At 33.9% G+C, this 21,134-nt stretch overlaps 1 protein-coding gene across 4 annotated transcripts in view; it reads right to left on the bottom strand.

Moving 5' to 3' along the window:
- Positions 1 to 21,134, bottom strand: part of Syt1 (Synaptotagmin 1) — a 167,048-nt gene that overhangs the window by 61,005 nt on the left and 84,909 nt on the right. For 2 of the 4 annotated variants that reach the window (XM_067767054.1, XM_067767056.1), the window contains exons 4-8: positions 13,612 to 13,837; positions 13,021 to 13,283; positions 12,871 to 12,963; positions 7,962 to 8,156; positions 7,734 to 7,910 (exon numbers count right to left, since the gene is read on the bottom strand). In XM_067767054.1, coding sequence (XP_067623155.1) covers positions 7,734 to 7,910; positions 7,962 to 8,156; positions 12,871 to 12,963; positions 13,021 to 13,283; positions 13,612 to 13,831 — 948 coding nt within the window. In that variant the 5' untranslated portion in view covers positions 13,832 to 13,837. The remainder of the gene's footprint in view (positions 1 to 7,733; positions 7,911 to 7,961; positions 8,157 to 12,870; positions 12,964 to 13,020; positions 13,284 to 13,611; positions 13,838 to 21,134) is intronic. The other 2 variants (XM_067767055.1, XM_067767057.1) reach the window with 1 other exon arrangement.

The raw sequence follows: 21,134 nt of genomic DNA, 5'->3' as shown, positions 1-21,134 counted from the left end.
GTTAAGATAAGAGCTCGAGTAAATATAAACTTCCCACAATGCGAGAGTATTGCACAACATTTTGCTTGGCTGGCTGTATTGTGAACGGACAAATTGAATTTGCTGAATTTTGGTCCTCGCAGAATAAGAGATGATTTATCCACCATTCGTCTGTCGAGGGAGTTAACCGAGAGCGGTACTTCATCGATCGTGTAATGTTCAAAATTAAGTGTTTTAGTTACTTGTAAAAAACACCCTATGTATGCCCAAATACATTTGACACAGTTTGAAGTTAGGTAGCGCGTTTATCAAAACAGTTCTTAAACAGGACATACTTCAACCAAACTCTTTTATGAATTTTTAAAAACTATGCTTAGATGAGACGTTTTCGAAATAGCAGACGAAATGGCGTGATGTCCACCTCAACAGTCGGTATGCTCCGTGTATAAAGATGCCTTTTGTAATTCGATTAATCGATTATTCCTCAATAATTTCAATTTAATACTATTTGTTATCTGTATGGCATGGTTTTCGGATCCCTGAACTGCAAAGGAGTCATGGCCGCGTAACAATGAAATTTCTCAATGCTTTTCGCAAAGTGTTGCGTTTTTAAATATAAAGGAAGTTCAGACTTAGCAGTTGAAACTTATTTCGGCTTTTCTCATTCACATAAAGAATTTGATAATGCTTTTGGTATCGCAGGAACATTTTTATTAAATTTGGAAAAAAATAGGTGACACTGTGATTGAATCTCTAATTGTCAGTATGGGTAACCGTGACCTGTGTATTTAATATTATTATTGTTATATCCCTGTTTAGTTACAGTAACGTATAAAAGTGGTTGTTCGCAAAGCCGTTAGTGTTCTTATTTTTATTTCAAAACCAGTTAACACTGACATGCGATTTTCACTGGCATTTGAAAAGCCGTTATCGATAACATGCTTAGAAAATAAGCGTATAGGTAATTTAAAAAAATTCAGTTAACACATTTTCGATAAAATGTGTACATAACAAAATGCGCACTCAGCCATCGATAACAATTCTCTCAATTATTAGTTATGAGTCAATATCAATGTATGATCATCGATATTTTATCATTGAAATTTTGTGTATTTTTTGCCAACTAACTAAATAAGACATAATATAATAAATAAAATAATAAAATTGTATAGGCGAGTTTCAATTCATCCGCATGCCAGGCTTTAAATTTTTAAAATTTTTTTCTTCAATTAGTTTTAGGCATTTTTTAATTTATTCACGAATTTGATACCCTATGTACTAGTTAAATTTTATTAAAAGGTGTTTCCAATGTTAAATGTTAAGAGTATGCAAATGTGTGCGTTTTTTGTGTGCAATGTACGTGCAGAAAAATTTTAAGCCAGAGAATATGGCTATTTACTTAAATAAGAACGATATCGTACTAAACTTTACCAAATTTCTGCCGATATAAGTTTGAGCTGAGCTAAATATTTTTCCAAGAAATAAATTCTTAAGATTGGTAAAACCTTTAAATTGTATGATCAAGCTTTAAAACAAAATAGTGGGTGGCTGTAATGGCTGATCAGAGTAGAAACTGAAAATAAATCAAACTTCAGTCGTTCTCTATTACGAGAATTGTGAATTCATACAAGTGGCGAATGCTTGAAAACAAAAGTTTACAATAGTAAACAGCCTGGATCAATTGTTTAATCACTGTTCGATTACTTAAATCATTTGTTCAATAAAGTTTTTCAAAATTTTTTTAGACCGTTGGTATATTGCATTATTATTTATTTTAATATGTTTGCTTAACTGGCTGCTCGGAACCCGCCTATGGAAGCAGAGGAAAAGGGCGGCCCCCACTCCACTGGAAGGACCAGGTGGAAAACGATTTAAATTCCCTTGGTGTGAACAATTGGCGCCAGTTGGCTGAGAGAAGAAGCGACTGGCGCGCCTTGTTAGACGGCCGTAACCATTTAAACGGTTAAGCGCCAATTAAGTAAGTAAGTAACTGGCTGCTCATATTTTCTCTATTAACTAAATTTCAAAATTTAATAATACTATGTAGTCCGATTTTCTGTAGATAAATTTAGAAGAAATTCTGGTTTGAAACACAAGCGGGTAGTTCATGGCGCGTCAATTTATTTATCGCGAGAAAAAAACAAACCTTTCTTCCATTTTCTGGCCATTCGCGATAGCCGTTCTCCCTGTTAGCTGTTATTTGACAGGAAGGTATGGGAATGGAGGAATAGGAAGATTTTTCACTTGTATGAGTTATGAATGATTACGAATATATGTGAGTGTTGTTGTGCAGCTACTAAAGATTTTGGTAAGTTTGTGTGCAAAAAGTACCATTGATAATTTTGTCTATATTAATTAAAAAATTAATTGAAATGTAATCCTCCCACTATTTTTGTTAAAATGTCGCAAACATATTTGCGTCAGTGGAGTGATAGAAAATTTGTTCTACGAACGGTGACTTGAACCAACTGCCAAATAAAACAATCTTAATATATAAAAATCACGTGTCAGTATGTTTGTTCCCGATGGACTTCTAAACTACTGAACAGATTTTGAATTTATTTTGCACTCCGTGTGTAGTTCGATCTAACTTGAAATATAGGATTATAGATTATATCTCAGTTTATAGTCGCAATATTATTTTATGGCAAATTTTTTTATTTGTTTATATGTAATAAAATGTTACGTATACGCATCGGCACTCACATTTTCAGGTAGTGCGGATATATTTCCGTGTAATTAGTTGGTGTTTAATTAAACAACGTGCTTATCAATAACATATATTATAGTGAATGATATAAATATAGCACATCACCAGGCCCGCCGAGAAGGTGGGGGTGGTTTAGCCCCGGGCCCGGGGTTTCTGAGGGGGCCCGCGATTTAGAGGTACTATGACATTTTTTTTAATTCAAGAGAGTCTTTAGTTGTTCCATGTGCAATTTTTAAGCCGAATTTCACAAGCAACGAAAATCTGCATTTCGTTTTAATATTATAGTGAAATGTGAAAAATAAAAATCTATATATATATATAAAGAAAGGCTAAGATGTGTGTTAGTTGGTCGCTGGTGTTTGAAGAGATGCGTCGGTCGATTTTGGTCAAACTTTCACACAAGTTGTGTTGGTAAGGCGGTTTAAAAAAAACGAAGTATGTAGTGTACAAAAGTATAAAATATGCAAAGAAGGCAATTGGGAAAAACTTTACAACAACTAAGGCATGACGTGGCTGAATGCGTTTGTAACACTTCAACTATCGTAGGAGTGCGGGTTCAAATCACAGTCCCGTGAGAAAAGGCTTTGAAGAGATTTACAAGGTATAATCGCAATAGCTGTAGCCTTGTCCGTCCTGTGACATGTTTAAATTTTTCCACAATTATTAAATAAATTATAAAATTAAAAATTGCTTCAAATAAATGTTTTCATACATTTAAAGTAACAAGGTCAAGCCCCGCTTAACTTTTACAAATAAAACAATTATCCTTACATTTAAAGGAAAATGAAATTATTTTTCCCATTTCACTACAATATTAGGATGAAAAATTGTCTTTACAACCACAACTTTAAAATTTAAAAAAACCGTCAGAATGTAAGAAAACAAATAAACAAAAAAAACAGTAATTTGACGTAAAATCCCAACCGTTGAGTGGATCAAACATACTCAACGGTGTATTCAGAACTTTATCACTCAGTGATTGATTAAAAGCCCAGTCACATAAGCAGTTTTTCATATATATCCGTTTAACTCAATCTTATGCATTATGAGTACATTGCACGTATTTTTATGGAGAACGGTAGATTGAGCGACACTGGCGCCATCTAACATGAAACAGTAGACAACATGCTACTTTTGTTGGAAGCTAAGCATAAGAAGAACTTAACATTTGCTTTGGCTAAGGGTGCTGGCACACTATGCAAGTGAAATTAAATTTCCCTCTCGCTGGTAACCTTTCTGACATTTTTCGCAATTAAAACTGCAATATAACAAACGAATACGACACAAAATATGTTAGCAAGTATTTTTGCTGTATAGGGAGAATGTTTAAAACAGTGTTTCGCGAAATTTTGTATGTGAATGGGAAGTCTGAAGTTCCTTCATAATTATAAACGCTATACCTTGGTTGATTGTGGCGATGTTACTGGAATGCATAGCTTGTGTTAAACGCATCTATATGAAACATTTTATTGTGCCGTGGCCTTTACTGGTGCTATTGATAAAGTCATTTTGGTGAAAAAAATCAAAGAACAACGTTGCATGTTTATAATAAGGTTAGAAAAAGAAATTAAAATCAGTTTTTTGCGCAGAATTGCTTATGCTTTTATTTTATTTTATGTTTTTTTTTTTACTTATTTTATTTTAATGTTGTTTTTTAAGTTCTATTCTGGTGGGTCAACTTTTTTAGAAAAATTCACAGCAAATTTATTTTGTTATCAAGAGCACGATATGGGGAGCAATGGAGTTGTTTTGCATTTCAATATTGAGTCCAAGAATTGCCTTAGTGTTCATGACCGCTCCACAACTAATATTAATTGCAAACCTATGGCGTGTGCGCTTCGCTCCTAGACCACCCTCGATCAAGGCACTGTTAAGCTAAGTATTGCATAACATTCAGCTCGGCAGGCGCTATTGTGAACGGAAAATTTGAATTTGCTTAATTTTCGGTCGTCACAAAATAAGAAATGATATTATCCACTATTCTCCTGTCGAGGGAGTTAACTGAGAGCAGTATTTGAGCCGTTTATTTTGAAAGTGGCATAAGTAATTTCCAACTCATGGTCTTAAATGCATTGTTATTTTTGAACGAATGCATATATAGATGATTCTACAATTATAAAATAATAATAAGAATTGCATCTTTTCGATATTGGACTCTAACAAACTGGAGGCGAGGAGAGATACAAACAAATTATCACTGAACCTAAACGACATGAAATGACTTATGCCACTTTTAAAATAAACGGCTCATTTCATCGATCGTGTAATGTCTAAAATTAAGTATTTTAGTTACTTGTAAAAAACGCCCTATTTGGGCATACATTTGACACAGTTCGACGTTAGGTAGCGCGCTTATCAAAACCGTTCTTAAACAGTGCATTCTTCAACCAAATTAGTTTATAAGGCATTTTAGAAAACTATACTTAGATGGGTCATTTTCGAAACAGCAGACGAAATGGCGTGATGTCCCACTCAACAGTCGATATGCTCTGTATTTAAAGATACCTTTTGTAATTCGATTAATCTATTATTCCCCAATAATTTCAATTTAATGCAATTAATCGAATTTCGTTTAAAATTTTTGTCGCCAGCCTTAATACCATCCAATGGGTTTTCGATTGGTGGGGTAACATAAGGTCAATGACCAAAAGGTCAACAGAAGATGTGGCCACTTCAAATTTCCATAATATTAATTGGCTTTATGACAACTTCAAATGGTAGATCGATTTTTATTTGATTCAATCGAGTAAAAATATAGCTAAAAAAAGAAAACGTAGTTGTATTTCAACAGTCAATTTAATTCTAACTGTAACTGTAATTCAACTTATGGCCATTTGTGAAAAATGGTATTGAATTTATGACCATTTGGCAATAGCAAGATGGTCATAAAAACAATATCGTTGATATTAGAAACATTTGAAATTTGACTTTGAGACCATTTCATATGGTTATGCAGCCATTTGAAATGATTGTAAGGCAAATCGCGTTATGCCCGTTGGCCTTATGTCACACGGGATTCAAGGGGATGATAAGCGCAATACAAAGCGTCATAGCTTCAAAGCAACCCAATTGACAACCTAACCTACCCGAGGGGAATTCTACACATATTTAGCCGGCGAGGCTCTGTCGAACCCAAGTTCCTAAAGGAACTAGGGGATGGTGGGTGGAATGACCACGAAGGCTCAATGTGATCATGTTAATCGTTCCCGAGATGGTCGAGCTAGTACCTTAATAGTGCTCTGCTAGAGGAACGTGCCGGATCTATATTCGGCAAAGGGCCATCAACATCAAATTTTCGGGGACTGTCTTTCCCTTAAATACAACAACAATAACAACCTCATATTACCTCGCAGTTCGGCCAATAGATACCAGCTCCAGCTGTACCATAATACAGTTGTTGTAAGAATTCAAGGATTTGCTTAGTCTATTTTTTTATTTCTAATCTGAAGTCGACAACGTTGTCAATTCAGTCTGGACAACTTATGGTTTTGAAATATTTCTGCAATTCAAACTAAATTTTCTCAACAAAATAATATTGTAGCACAAATTATTGTATTTTCAATTTGTAAATATGTAATTAAAAAATGCCAACATAATTGATATTGCATTTTCTTTTTCTTTATATTTTAAATATGTAAGATGTGTAAATAACTATGTACAATTTGACATTAAAGTACGCAATAAAATATTTTTTTTTAATAAAATTACAACACAAAAATTTAACTACAATATTAGTATTGTGAGAAAAAAGACAGAAATACAAATATTAATTTGAAATTGTAAAAAAAAATGGTTAATTGCAATAAAGTGAAGTGTTAAGGTAATTGAAAAAAGGAGTAATACTTAGTAGCAGTAGTAATAGTAATAATAATACTAAAGGAATATTTATATGAATTTTTTGTTGTTGTATTGCATGTATTTACCTTCTACGAAAGGTCGGAATCAAATGAAGTTGTATTATTTTTTTGAATTTTTGAATTTGAGTGGTGAGTTCGAGTAGAGTAATAGTAGTAGTAGTAGAAGTAGTTGTAGAAGTATTATTGGTAGTAGTAGTAAATAGGGGGGAAGTGGAAAAGAATAATTAGTTAATAGTATGTCTAAAACGTTTTTTTAGTTTAAATAAAAAAAAAAAACTTTTGCCACACGCAAGAGAGCAAAAAAAGTACTTTTGATACAAAAAATTTTTAAGAAAAAATTTCAAAATAATTTTTTTTAACAACATTGTTGGAGAGTTGAATTTATTATAATTTTTATTCAAATTTTATAACAATGAAAACATAAAGTACTACCTAATAGCAAATGATTAACTTTAAGTACTTAAGGTGTTGTTTTTAATGGAAAATAACCGGATTTATCGCTGGAAAAAATAAAAAATATTTTTTGGCTTTGGTGCGGCTACTTAAACAACTTTTTGTTGATTATTTAGAAATACATTTTGAACTGGGTGCGTTGAGCATAAAATTTATTTGGGTAAGTTCAAAAGCTGTTGTTGTTTTCTTTGATGTTGTTGTTGTACCTTTATATTGAAATATGCTTTATTTGTATGTACTTCTAATTGCACAACACGTTTAAGTATCGTGCGCGAAGAAACCAGAGAAAATCACACACACATACACACACATACACAGAATATATATACTATTAGCGCGCGAACTTTTATAAAATTATTAACTTATTAATTTTAGTATGAACTGCACATCAGTTTTTTGTGTTTTCTCATTTTTGCTAGCATTAAAACCAAAAACGCTTAGCAAAAAAACCCGCACGCTTGTATTATATTGTAATTATTGCAGTTTTGAAACTTTTAATTTTTATGCAAGGATTTTAATATAAAAATTTAATTACATAAATGTTTAACTTGTTGCGCATTATTTATGTTTAGATACAGAAAAATAATAAATTATAAAAAGTAATAATAAAAAATAGAAGTAGAAAGGCACATTTTTTTTTAAATAAATATAATCGAACAAAATATAAAATTAACACGCATTAACTTTGAAAACAGTTGGCAGCACTGTACACCAAACTAGTCAGCATGACATACCTGTCCACCTTCACCTTCAACACTGACCAAATCACGCCATTCCTCAATAGTTTGCGCCAAATCAATTGTGCATAAGGGTACCTTAACTTCGCCAATTTGATCGTGTTTAGAGAAACGATCAAAATCGAATATGGCAAATACGAGTGTCTTGTTCATGGCATCGGCATAGGGTAAACTCTGCAGAGAAGAGAATACTGTTATATTGCATTAAATTACTTATATACTTACCTTAAATGTAAATGTTTCATTAAAGACCGGACTCAACGTTTTACGGTGTACTTTAGTTTCAAATTTCTTCTTCTTATCAGGCAGCAGATAAACTTTAACATAAGGATCTGATGTGCCACCCATATCAAGTGCAGGTAGTTCTTCAGCTTGTATAACGGTGACAGCAAGACTGTTCGAATTGAAGTCATATTCGAGCTGTGAATTGTTAATGAAATTCAAAGTAACACAAAAATCGTTACGTAATTGTGAAAAATTGAGAAAAAAAGAAAGAGAAAGAAATAGAAAATACACGCAGCAGGTTTCAGCATCCAATAGTAAGCAGCAAATGTTGTTGGGCAGCAAGTACAAAAAAATATATTCAGTTTTTATTATAAAAATTTGATATATGCTTTTAAAAATATCAATGAATAAGAAATGTATGTAATGTTATCGATAAAATTCGATATGTGAAATTGCGGTGTTGACTGTTTTCAAATTGTAAAAAGTTAATGTAAGCTAATGTCTCTAATAAATTAAAAAAAAATTTATTGGCTCAGTTGAAAAAGTAGAGTTTAATGAGTCACAAATAAAATCTTGGAACAGAAATAGTGTTGCCAGAGAACTATGACTTTAAACCTGAAACAAAATAAGTGTATGAGATATGTATACGTAGCTAAATTGATGCAAGTTTTGTATTATATACAAACTACTCGTGAGTAGAGGCACGAACTTGGATGCAACACGATGTCATATCGATATTTTGTCATTCGATGCAGATATTTTATACTCGACAGTTTCATAACGATATTGTGGTGAATATTATCTGTAGTGGAATTCACTCAGTTGATGTACTTGAAACTATTTTCCGTCATCCCTCTCAAATTTGGTTTGGAGAAAAATGGGCTTTGGGGTTATGCCATCTTCAGTGTAATTTTTCGTTCTTCCTCTTTTAATTTTTTTGAACATTAAATGAAACTGAAGATGGCACAACCCCGAACCCGGGTAGTCTCCAAACCAAATTTGACAAGGTTGACGGAAAATCGTTCCAATATATATATCAATTATCCACCTTGTCGAAAATCAACAAAATAAAGTGAGTCCGAATTCACTTACTTTTATCAAAATTTTCGAATTTCAGAAGGAATTGCGTCTCATATTCTTGGACCTTATTGGAGTACTTAGGGACGGCTTCGTGAACATTTCGGGATGACTTCAGGTACACACAATTATTTTAACAATAATTTCAAAACAATTTTGATGCAATTTTGGGATAATTTCAGGATCACTTCTGGATTCTTGTCGGCAGAATTGCGAGACTTTTTGGGGTCAATTTCAGGATCACTTCAGAGTTATATTAGGTGTAATATAAGGACTACTTCTTTGCTCATTTTGATTTCGAACACGATTCGGGACACTAACAGAATCATTTCAGGATAACTTCGTAATTGTTTTCAAAATCATTTCAAAACTGTTTTAGGGCCAATGTGAAACAATTTCAAATTTATTTATGTATAATTTCGGTTCAGATTTAAAATAATTTTGAGACTACCTGAAACTCTCTTCGGGATACGTACAGAATCATCATCAATTCGGAATTGTTTTCAATATCATTAAGAGACTATTTCGGCACCAATTTGGAACAATTTCAGAATCACTTCAGGAATATTTTAGGTATCATTTCGGGTCAGCTTTTGAATGATTTCAAGGCCATTTTGAAATTATTTTTGGATTGTTATAGGACTACTTAAAAAACCACTGCCGAGCGGCGGCTCCGTTTAGAAAAACCTTTTTGTAATTGAAAATATACTTTATTTTTTATTTTCAATGTTGCATGCATGCTTTGATGCGCTTGAAGTAATCGAAATATGGTGAGGTCGGGAGCTATTTCCGATAAAAAAATTGATTGAAAAACACAATAATAGTAGTGGAAATTTCAAATCAAATTCCGTGAATTAAACTCTTTTTTTTATTTAAGAAAAAAATTGAAACAATACAAATCAATCTCAAAAACTCGTAAAAACTGGAAAAAAGTTTAAGCCCAATAAATGTCAGCCAAACAAAGTATAAGTTATAGGTCTCTACAATTTATTATTGACTTTTAAAAACTTTTTTCCAAAGTGTGTTTCACATTTTTTGACATATAGATATAAACTAGCCGGACCCGTGCGCATCTTGCGCAACAAATATAAGAGCCTCATATCAAATAACAACAGAAATCAGCTGTTCTATTAATCAATTATTTATCAATAAATTGACATACGCTTGCGCTGCCATATGGCGAATGTTAGCAACTGCCGGTAATGCAGTGTTAGTTCTAATCAAATATTCAAAATAGTGGCATAGTACAAATAGATTTCTTTACGTGCTCACAATCGCTTATTTTTAACAAATTATTTTAATGAAATATAGCTTAACAAAAGCACTGCGATAAATAATACCCAAAGCTCGCTAATAGCACGAATCCCCATCTTTGCAACCAAAAATTTATTAGATTAGATTTGCGATTTAGATTTGGATTCTAAATAAGAGCGAAAAAGGGACATGTACAGCAATTAGAAATAATATTGTAACGAATTTCGGGAAATTCCGCTTATTTGCAGCCTTCTACTAACGTTCGTATCGCTAACCTGTTGAATAAATAATTCCAATGTTCAATAATGCAAAATGGCCTTTATTAAAGTACTTCACAATAACGCTGATACTTCACAACCAATAGCTTGCTTACATCAAACTGATTGCCCGTGCCTCAGCTGGTGCTGCTTTTATACTCTTCGGTTTCCTCTTCGGCATACTTCGAGGCGTTTCCCTTCTAGAACTTACTACTTGCTTACCAGCTATAAACTACAGATGCACGTTTATAGTTTCTCATATGCGCGTGTATATGTGAGTGATACTTCGACCGATGATTGCATGCTTTTGGGAGCATCTCAGATATATGCATCTGTTTGTGCAAGCGGAGAGATGCTTCTTGTAAATACAAGTGACTGCTTAGTATCGGCTTAGAGATGATAATATGCCTTAGTGCTGCTAATACTGGTCACAATATATAAGATAAGATATATAGATATATATGGCCTTGCGCACTTCGTTTGGAAGAAAATATAAATCGCTTTTCGGAAAAAATTGCCAAGAATTAAAATATAAAATTGATTCGTCTAGAAACCGGGGACTAAATACAAATTTTAGCAAGTTTTCGAATTTTTCCGGATAAATTTTTGAGATTTGTTTGCATAGTCTCCGTTACAGTATTGTCTGCTTTTTACTGTGTCTATCCAGAAATAAGTAGATCCTACAGACTGCCAGATCACTGCAGTGTCTTTCAAGCGGAAATGGTAGCCTTGAAAAAAGCAACCAAAATTTTGGCGTGCGATCAAAGCATTTATTTCAAACACTAATTCATCAAGAAGTGTCCTGAAAAGACTGATGAGATAGCAAAGGACAATGCAGCACTCGAAGAATGGACAGTAGACGTTTCAGTGCGTTTGGGAGAAAAAGAAAGGAGACAGCAATTGCATATGATCCATAAAGCAGGGAAAGAACGTTAGACTCAAAAAGTTGCTCATCTCTCAAAAAAGATGAGACTTAAGGCCCACGATGCTGCATACTGTAACGAATTTACTGCAAATCCTCTTATTTGCAACCTTCTGCTAAGTTCGAATCACTAAACTGTTGAATAAATAACTCCAATATTGAATAATGGAAAAATGGCCTTTATTAAAGTACTTCACAATAACACTTATACTTTGCAACTAGCTTGCTTAATAACCAAACTGACTGATAGCTTAAATGGAACTGATCTCTCGCCTCCTCTGTTGTCGCCCTTTTATACTGTCCGACCTCCTCTTTGCACTGCTTAGCATCGGCATAGAGATGGCAGTACTCCTTAATGTTGCTAACATTCGTAACAATACTAACATGCTAATAAGTTAAGCGTTGTCAATAACAGGAGATGTTGGCATTGCGAGCTGCAGGAAGAAATGGTTGAGCACTTTGTGTTCGTTTCCTGCGCTCGCGAGCTCTAATAGGGGCGGCAGACCTCAAGGCAGCAATTAAGCTAGTTCTTAGAAAACCTCTAGTTTCAGCCAGTTATTTTATCACATAAGTCCTGGTGCCTAACTTGCATTATACTATTTGGTCCTCAAACAAATTCTGGTGACGTTATGAACACATGCAGTAGATGTGAGATCTATATTGCCGTCCAGTTCAACTTAACCTAATCTCAGTAACAACATTCATAAAAGTATTTTCTTAACTAATCTAAAATAAAAATAATAATTTAACTGACGCAGTTTGATGGAATTTGTTTTTTTTTTATATTTCGTGCTCGCTGCTGGAAATGTTTATTGTGAAAATACATGGAACAATTGGAGAAAAATCGTAAAATTTTCAATGAAATTTTATAGGAAGCGCGTTGTTTTTTGAAACGCAATTTCAGAAGATTACGACTATTGGGCGAATAGACTGACGAGTTAATACCAATTATCATACCTCTCTGGTAACACTAGTTTGATTTAAAAAGAAACTAATTTTGTTGAATGACTTGATATAAAACGTAAATTCTTTTAATTCGATGGAATTTATTTAATCAAATGTGAAAGACTGAAATGTAATTTATGTGGGAAACGGTATTACTAATGATTCATTAATGATTACTGTTGGAACATGATGATGTTACTTAAAAATTCTCTACTAAGAAAGTATCGTATTGAAACAATTTTAAGTTGACTAAAAAATAGAAATTACTAAAATGATTAGTATAATAGTAAAAGAATTATATAGTTTCCTGCGCTATGCTCCATTGTACTGTGTAGTTTTTGTTTTCTTTGTACACTACCAACTTTAACATTATTTGTACAAGTCACAAGTAACGAGTGCGTAACCAGTTTGTTCAATTAACAACAACAAAACAAAAATCACTGCGACAGCTTACCTTAAAATTCAGTCTTCCCAATTTTTGTTCGCTTTGTTTATCTTCTTCATCCTCCTCAGCATTTTCGGCGAGTTCCTCCATATCAGGCTGAACCTATGACATACCAGAACCCAATAACTACTAAGATTAAATAGCCTCTTTGATACTTACTTTTTCTTTGTACGCGGATCCTAATAATTGTACCGATTTCATATCAACGCCCTTCTTACCCTTACCATCTTTGGTTCGTCGTTTCTTTAAGAAACGTCTTACACAAAAGAAGAGTATACCAAATACAACGAGGAATACCAGTATGATAATGGCGACAACACCCCATGTTGGTAGACCAGTCTTCTCAGCAATTACCTCAGTGACCACTTCACCGGCATGTCCGATTTTTTGGATGGTGGATACAGCTGTTGTGGTGGGCTCCTCTGTATAAAATGAAAAAAAAAAAAAAGTGATTGGAAAATTAAAAATTTCGTTATGTATGTTGAAGAGTGCACGTGAAAGTACCGAGAAGCTGTTTGGCAAATATATATTTTTCGAAAGGAATAGGACACAATTTTATGCACAGAACTTCACACCCTTGGAAACTGCGGAAAAAGTACTCTCATAAGACGGAATTGTCGTTAATTCATCGTCAACAGTTACCTCAAATATCATTTTGTCGTATTTTAGTATTATGGTATCTTAAAAAAAACCTTTGTCTTTCCAGTACTTTTGGTGCATATTTTATCCGTATACCCGGCGAAAGCTTACCTTCAGCTTCTGTTGTTGTTTTTGTTGTCAAAGTGGTTGCCTCTGTGAACATTTTTTGACTTTCTGCTTGCTGTTGTTCCATTTCTTTTTGCGCTAATTCACGAAATGGTTCACGTTGTGTTGTTTCCTCTTCCACTTTTTGTTCGGCCGCTTCCAAAATAGGCGTCGTCTCAGACTCAGCAGGCAGCTCTTCGGGTTTCTCATTCGCATTTGGTGGCATTTTGTGCTACGAAAATAAAGGAATTTAAATATTGGTTATCAAGTTATTGAATATTTTTGCATTGTTTGGAAAAAATTTATTTATGTATTTAAATCCTAATCTAAGTTCTAAGATAAATTTTACTACACACACAAAAGGGGTTAAAGAGTCATTGAAGATAAGACAAATATTAAAACCGAAGCAGTCAAGTCAAATCTTAAAAGGGAAGAGACAGACCCACCAATAAGTAGATCGCAAGCTCAGTACGGCAAATTGAGTCGATTTAGCCATGTCCGTATGCCTGTTTTAAGCCGGAGTCATTGGTGCCGTATGTCGTATCGCTGTATCCGTATCCCTAATGTAATCAGCTGTTTATCGTTACGACGGTAAACCAAAACCCAATTGGTTGGCTACGATACGGTTACGACCTTAGCGGCACCAATAATCGATTGCATTGATTCTCATAAGGTTGGTCGAATCAGCTGTTAAAAGGTTACTGATACGGTTACCGATAAAGCACAAATGTCTCCAGCTTTAGTCGCATAATTTTTAAGATATTTTGATGAAATTTGGCGAGATATACCATTTTGGTGTCCGACTAGTCTTTTGGTCGAACCGACCGGATCAGACCACTGTTGCTCCTTTTTAACTCTCTTGCAACCGATTTTTCAGATAAGAGGATTTTCGTCATTTCTTCCACGTTTACTCTACATCTTAACCCTTCTCAGAAAGAAATCAGCACGAATTTCGGAAACAACGCTGTTGCTTGCTGGTAGATGTGAACAGAAAGCCGCAATAGTGTGGTGGTAGCGTGATCCGCATTTCACACTGCACGTCCTGGGTTCAAGTCTCGGCCGAAGAAACATCAATTTTTGGTTGGTTTTATTATTATTATTTACATTCTATTTTAAGAAAAGCTTTTTCCATGATTGGGTCATCTGTACAGCAACAACATATCTTTGTTCAGATTGTCAAAATCTGCGTGTTGGTGTTAGGCGAATGGAATGGACAGAACACATAAAACTTTGCAATTCTTGTGTGTTGTGGGAAGATAATGCATTAAATTAGATGCATTTACTAAAAAAAGAACTTAAATTGAAAATCTTCTTTTATCCAAAATTTACCACCAAGGCAGTAAATAATTGTCAATGTTTTGATTACATTTTGCGGTCGCCATCTCCTTTTGACAATCCCTATACCAGTGAAATGAAAAAAATTAAATCAGCTGATGAGATGAGCCAACCATATAATTGAGCTATGGCTTAAATTTTTTTTTGTTTTTATACAAAAGTGCGCCACAAAGTGTGGTTTTGGCACTAACATTTGTTGTGTATAGGAAATATTAAAAATAAAAACAAATTACGAACAGGGAAAATGCATCACAAATCAAGTTGACGAACTAGGAGCCTATAATGGCACCCTAAGTCAATTAATCTCACCACATCAAAATCTATCAGCTGATGTTCTAAGTGTACGAACACGTTCGCATGGGAAAAATGCAACCCAGTGCGTGAGTGGCTCGTCCATTATAATTTGGGAGCTGAAAGGAAAAGGCCATAACCGTTTAGACGGTTAAGCGCCAATTAAGTAAGTAAGTAAGCTGGAAGGTAAAGACCGACATTTTTGATAGAGTGCGAGCAGCATACAAATACAAAGTATTTTTTACTTGGAACTGAGTTCTTGTGTATCATAATAAAGCTTAGTAAAAGTAACTCAACATAAATGTGAATAAATATATTATATTGTGCGATATATCAATCAGATTAAAACTTTTAGCTCGGTGAACGTTTGGGATGTCTCATGGTGTAAAGGTAAACTACAAGACAAGACAGGACTCGAACCTGCAATCTTTGGATCCGAAGTCCGATCCGAAGGTCACAAACCCATCCGCTATCCTTATCACCACCTCTTTTGAAAGTAGCGAGTTCCAACAACAAAATATGGTGTGAGTAAACGCAATATTATTGTCCTTGAATGGGGGTAAGAAATTTTCCAAACACCTCCATAACCGGAAAAAACAAGTTTGAAGAAAGGGTTTTTTCAACTTTGACGTTAGGTTGGCATATTACTTTATATAGAGCTCTTATGTACTTTTCTAAAAATGACCATGACATTCATTTTCACTAACAAGTCCAAGTCCAAATGTGTCACAAAAATTGCTGAAAATTAACAGACTAGCTCAAAATTTAATGCAAAACATTTAAGGAAGTCAAAATTTGGTCTAAAATTTTTATCTTCTTCTACTAAATGTGGGCGGTGCCACGCCCATTTAAAAAAAATTACGAAATTTATATTTTGCGTCAATAAATTCCCTTGCTAAGTTTCACCATCTTAATTGTAATATTTGTTGATGTATTTTCCAAGATTTTCCTTTTTGTGAAATTGAAAAAGGTAGGCATGGTTATAATCTCATTTCGATCATTTTCAATACAAGTATTTTCTAAGCTCAGATTTGGAGCTCGTGTACCAAACTCAACGGCCATGGTGTGGTAGTAGTATGCTTCGCCTAATACATCAAAGGTCAAGGGCTCAATTCCCAGGCAAATTAAAATAAAAAATTAAGGAGCTTGACGCAAATTGGAACTCAGGCTTGGAGGTATATCGCGTCTTGTATCTATCTATTTATCTAAATTTTTGCTTAAGTTATCACGTTAGCGAATGAAAGTTGGCTTTCAACCGAAAACAGTATTGTCATAAAAACAATGCGCTTATCAATTTTCGTTAGGATTGGATAGATCAACTAAAAAGAGGCAGGGCTACATTCATTTTTGAAAAAGTTTTCATACTCGAATTTTGTTCCATCATATCACTTCTGAGGTGAAATATCAGTATAATTGAATGCATTTTTTTAATGGATCCTAACTGACAAATGAAAAACTTATATATTTTTTTAAATGTAAGCGATGCCACGCCTTTATTCAAAAAGAAAGTTGCTCTTCGTTCACAAAAGTTTTTGTTTAACATCTACCATGAAGTAAAATGAAGAAGAGCAGAAAAAGAAATAAAACATTAAAAAGTTGATAATATTCGCACTGAGTTTTTCGGACCATAATAACAAATTTCAAATTTCCGCTAATAATAATAAAGTCTGTTCACTCACTAATTTCATCACTTTGTCGGTCACTGCTTGCGAATTCGCATATTTTTTCCATTTTTCGAAATTTCGATATCGAAAAAGTGTGCGTTGCTATTCTTCGATTTCGTCCATTTTCATTACCTATACATTCTGGGTCTGAATAACCAAGTGCAACAAATTTTGTAAATAAATCTCAATTTGTGTTCAACTTCGTTATAATGTTAACAGATGGACTGATGGCAATGGCTCAATCGATATCTTTTTGGATGTTGATTTTTTTAATATATAGAAGTCTATATTTTTCTCGGTTTCTTTATGTCATTTTTTTGTTATCAAAACAAAGTTTTTAACATTACTTATGAACACATTCAATCTATGTGAGGTCTTTATTGATCGGCCAGTTCCACTTAAACTATAGCACTCTTGTGTATTAGTACACGCTGGGTAAAAAAATAAGCTCACATGATTCCATATTTTCCAATTATCTTTCTTTAGCCTTCAATTTGAATGCGATAAAACTCCAATTTTTCGAAAAGAAACCCATTCAATCGTTGCTATTACAAATTGTGACAGCTATAAAGCTTTCATTCGTAGAATCCGTATAAATGCTTTTTATAACTTTCATGAACATGAAATGGTATATTAACTTTGGTCCGATGTTTGTAACGTTGAGAAATATAGAAGATAGACTCACCATTAAGTATCCTGAATTGATCAGGGCGAGGAACTGAGTTGATATAGCCATGTCCGTCTGAACGCAAACTAGTCGCTCAAATTTTGAGATATCTCAATGAAATTTGGCACAAGGATTTATTTTTGTATTATATTAGACATTTGTCGGATCCGGTAGGATCGGACCACTATAACATATATCTCCCATACAACCGATCGTTCAGATAAGACGATTTTTGTCATTCCTGCCGCAATTTAAAAAGTATAAACGTAAAACTCGGTGATATATATTCTAATATATCATAGAAGTTATCCTGAAAAAACCATTTTGATCGGAGCTATATATAGTATATATCCCATACAACCGATCGTTCAGATAGAAATATTTTTGACCATTTCTCCCTTAATTTCCAATATAAAAACGTGAAACTTGGTGATATATATTCTAATATATCATATAAGATTTCCTGTAAAAATCATTTTGATCGGAGCTTTATATAATATATATCCCATACAACCGATCGTTCAGATAGAAAGATTTTTGGCAATTTCTCCCTTAATTTCCAATATAAAAACGTTAAACTTGGTGATATTTATTCTAATATATCATAGAAGATTTCATGTAAAAATCATTTTGATCGGAGCTATATATTATATATATCCCATACAACCGATCGTTCAGATAGAAAGATTTTTGGCAATTTCTCCTTTAATTTCCAATATAAAAACGTTAAACTTTATGATATTTTTTCTAAATATCATAGTAGATTTCCTGAAAAAATTACTTTGATCGGAGCTATATGTATATAGTATATACCTATCCCATACAACCGATCGTTCAGATAGAAAGATTTTTGGTCATTTCTCCCTTATTTTCCAATATAAAAACGTAAAACTTGGTGATATATACTCTAATATATCATAGAAGATTTCTTGTAAAAAGCATTTCGAACGGAGCTATATATAATATATATCCCATACAACCGATCGTTAAGATAGAAAGATTTATGGCCATTTCTCCCTTAGTTCCCAATATAGAAACGTTAAACTTTGTGATATTTATTCTAAATATCATAGAAGATTTCATGAAAAAATCACTTTGATTGGAGCTATATGTATATAGTATATACCTATCCGATACAAGCGATCGTTCAGATAGAAAGATTTTTGGCCATTTCTCCCTTAGTTTCCAATATAAAAACGTGAAAATTGGTGATATATATTCTAATATATCATAGAAGATTTCCTGTAAAAATCATTTCGATCGGAGCTATATATAATATATATCCCATACAACCGATCTTTTAGATAAGGGGGTTTTTTGCCATTTTTATACTCAGTTGAGCAGAGCTCACAGAGTATATTAACTTTCATTGCATAACTGTTGGTTGTACAGGTATAAAGGAATCGAGATAGATATAGACTTCCATATATCAAAATCATCAGTATCGAAAAAAAAAATTCGATTTAGCCATGTCCGTCCGTCCGTCCGTCCGTCTGTCCGTTAACACGATAACTTGAGTAAATTTTGAGGTATCTTGATGAAATTTGGTAAGTAGGTTCCTGAGCACTCATCCCAGATCGCTATTTAAAATGAACGATATCGGACAATAACCACGCCCACTTTTTCGATATCGAAAATTTCGAAAAATCGAAAAAGTGCGATAATTCATTACCAAATACGCATTAAGCGATGAAGCTTGGTAGGTGAGTTGCGCTTATAACGCAGAATAGAAAACTAGTAAAATTTTGGACAATGGGCGTGGCACCGCCCACTTTTAAATGAAGGTAATTTAGAAGTTTTGCAAGCTGTAATTTAACAGTCGTTGAAGATATCATGATGAAATTTGGCAGGAACGTTACTCTTATTACTCTATGTCTGCTTAATAAAAATTAGCAAAATCGGAGAACGACCATGCCCACTTTTCAAAATTTTTTTTTTTAAATTCAAATTTTAAAAGAAAAGTTAATATCTTTACAGCATTTAAGTAAATTATGCCAACATTCAACTCCAATAATGATATGGTGCAAGAAAATACAAAAATAAAAGAAAATTTCAAAATGGGCGTGGCTCCGCCCTTTTTCATTTAATTTGTCTAGGATGCTTGTAATGCCATAAGTCGAACAAAAATTAACCAATCCTTGTGAAATTTGGTAGAGGCTTAGCTTCTAGGACGATAACTGTTTTCTGTGGAAATCGGTTGAAGCCACGTCCAGTTTTTATACACAGTCGACCGTCTGTCCTTCCGCTCGGCCGTTAACACGATAACTTGAGCAAAAATCGATATAGCTTTACTAAGCTCATTTCACGTACTTATCTGAACTCACTTTGTATTGGTATAAAAAATGGCCAAAATCCGACTATGACCCCGCCCACTTTTTCGATATCGAAAATTACGAAAAATGAAAAAAATGCCATAATTATATACCAAATACGAAAAAATGGATGAAACATGGTAATTGTATTGGTCTATTGACGCAACATATAACTTTAGAAAAAAACTTGGTAAAATGGGTGTGACACCTACCATATTAATTAGAAGAAAATGAAAAAGTTTAGCAGGGCGAAATCAAAAGCCCTTGGAATCTTGGAAGGATAACTGTTCATGTTATTACATATATAAATAAATTAGCGGTACCCGACAGATGATGTTCTGGATCACCCTGGTCCACATTTTGGTAGATATCTCGAAAACGCCTTCACATATACAACTAAGGGCCACTCCCTTTTAAAACCCTCATTAATACCTTTAATTTGATACCCATATCGTACAAACACATTCTAGAGTCACCCCTGGTCCACGTTTATGGCGATATCTCGAAAAGGCGTTCACATATAGAACTAAGGCCCAATCCTTTTTAAAATACTCATTAACACCTTTCATTTGATACCCATATCGTACAAACAAATTCTAGAGTCACCCCTGGTCCACCTTTATGTCGATATCTCGAAAAGGGCCCCACCTATAGAACTAAGGCCCACGCCTTTTTAAAATACTCATTAACACCTGTCATTTGATACCCATATCGTACAAAAAAATTCTAGAGTCACCCCTGGCCCACCTTTATGGCGATATCTCGAAAAGGCATCCACCTATAGAACTAAGGCCCACTCCCTTTTAAAATACTCATTAACACCTTTCATTTGATACCCATATCGTATAAACAAATTCTAGAGTCACCCCTGGTCCACCTTTATGTCGATATCTCGAAAAGGCATCCACATATAGAACTAAGGCCACGCCTTTTTAAAATACTCATTAACACCTTTCATTTGATACCCATATCGTACAAACAAATTCTAGAGTCACCCCTGGTCCACCTTTATGGCGATATTTCGAAAAGGCGTCCACCTATAGAACTAAGGCCCACACCCTTTTAAAATACTCATTAACACCTTTCATTTGATACCCATATCGTACACAAAAGTTCTAGAGTCACCCCTGGCCCACCTTTATGGCGATATCTCGAAAAGGCATCCACCTATAGAACTAAGGCCCACTGCCTTTTAAAATACTCATTAACACCTTTCATTTGATACCCATATCGTACAAACAAATTCTAGAGTCACCCCTG

The sequence above is a fragment of the Eurosta solidaginis genome, chromosome 2 (assembly GCF_040869045.1).
Source record: "Eurosta solidaginis isolate ZX-2024a chromosome 2, ASM4086904v1, whole genome shotgun sequence".
Lineage (NCBI taxonomy): Eukaryota > Metazoa > Arthropoda > Insecta > Diptera > Tephritidae > Eurosta > Eurosta solidaginis.
Note: the sequence above shows the minus strand (reverse complement) of the source record. Positions and strands in the feature narration are given on the sequence as shown.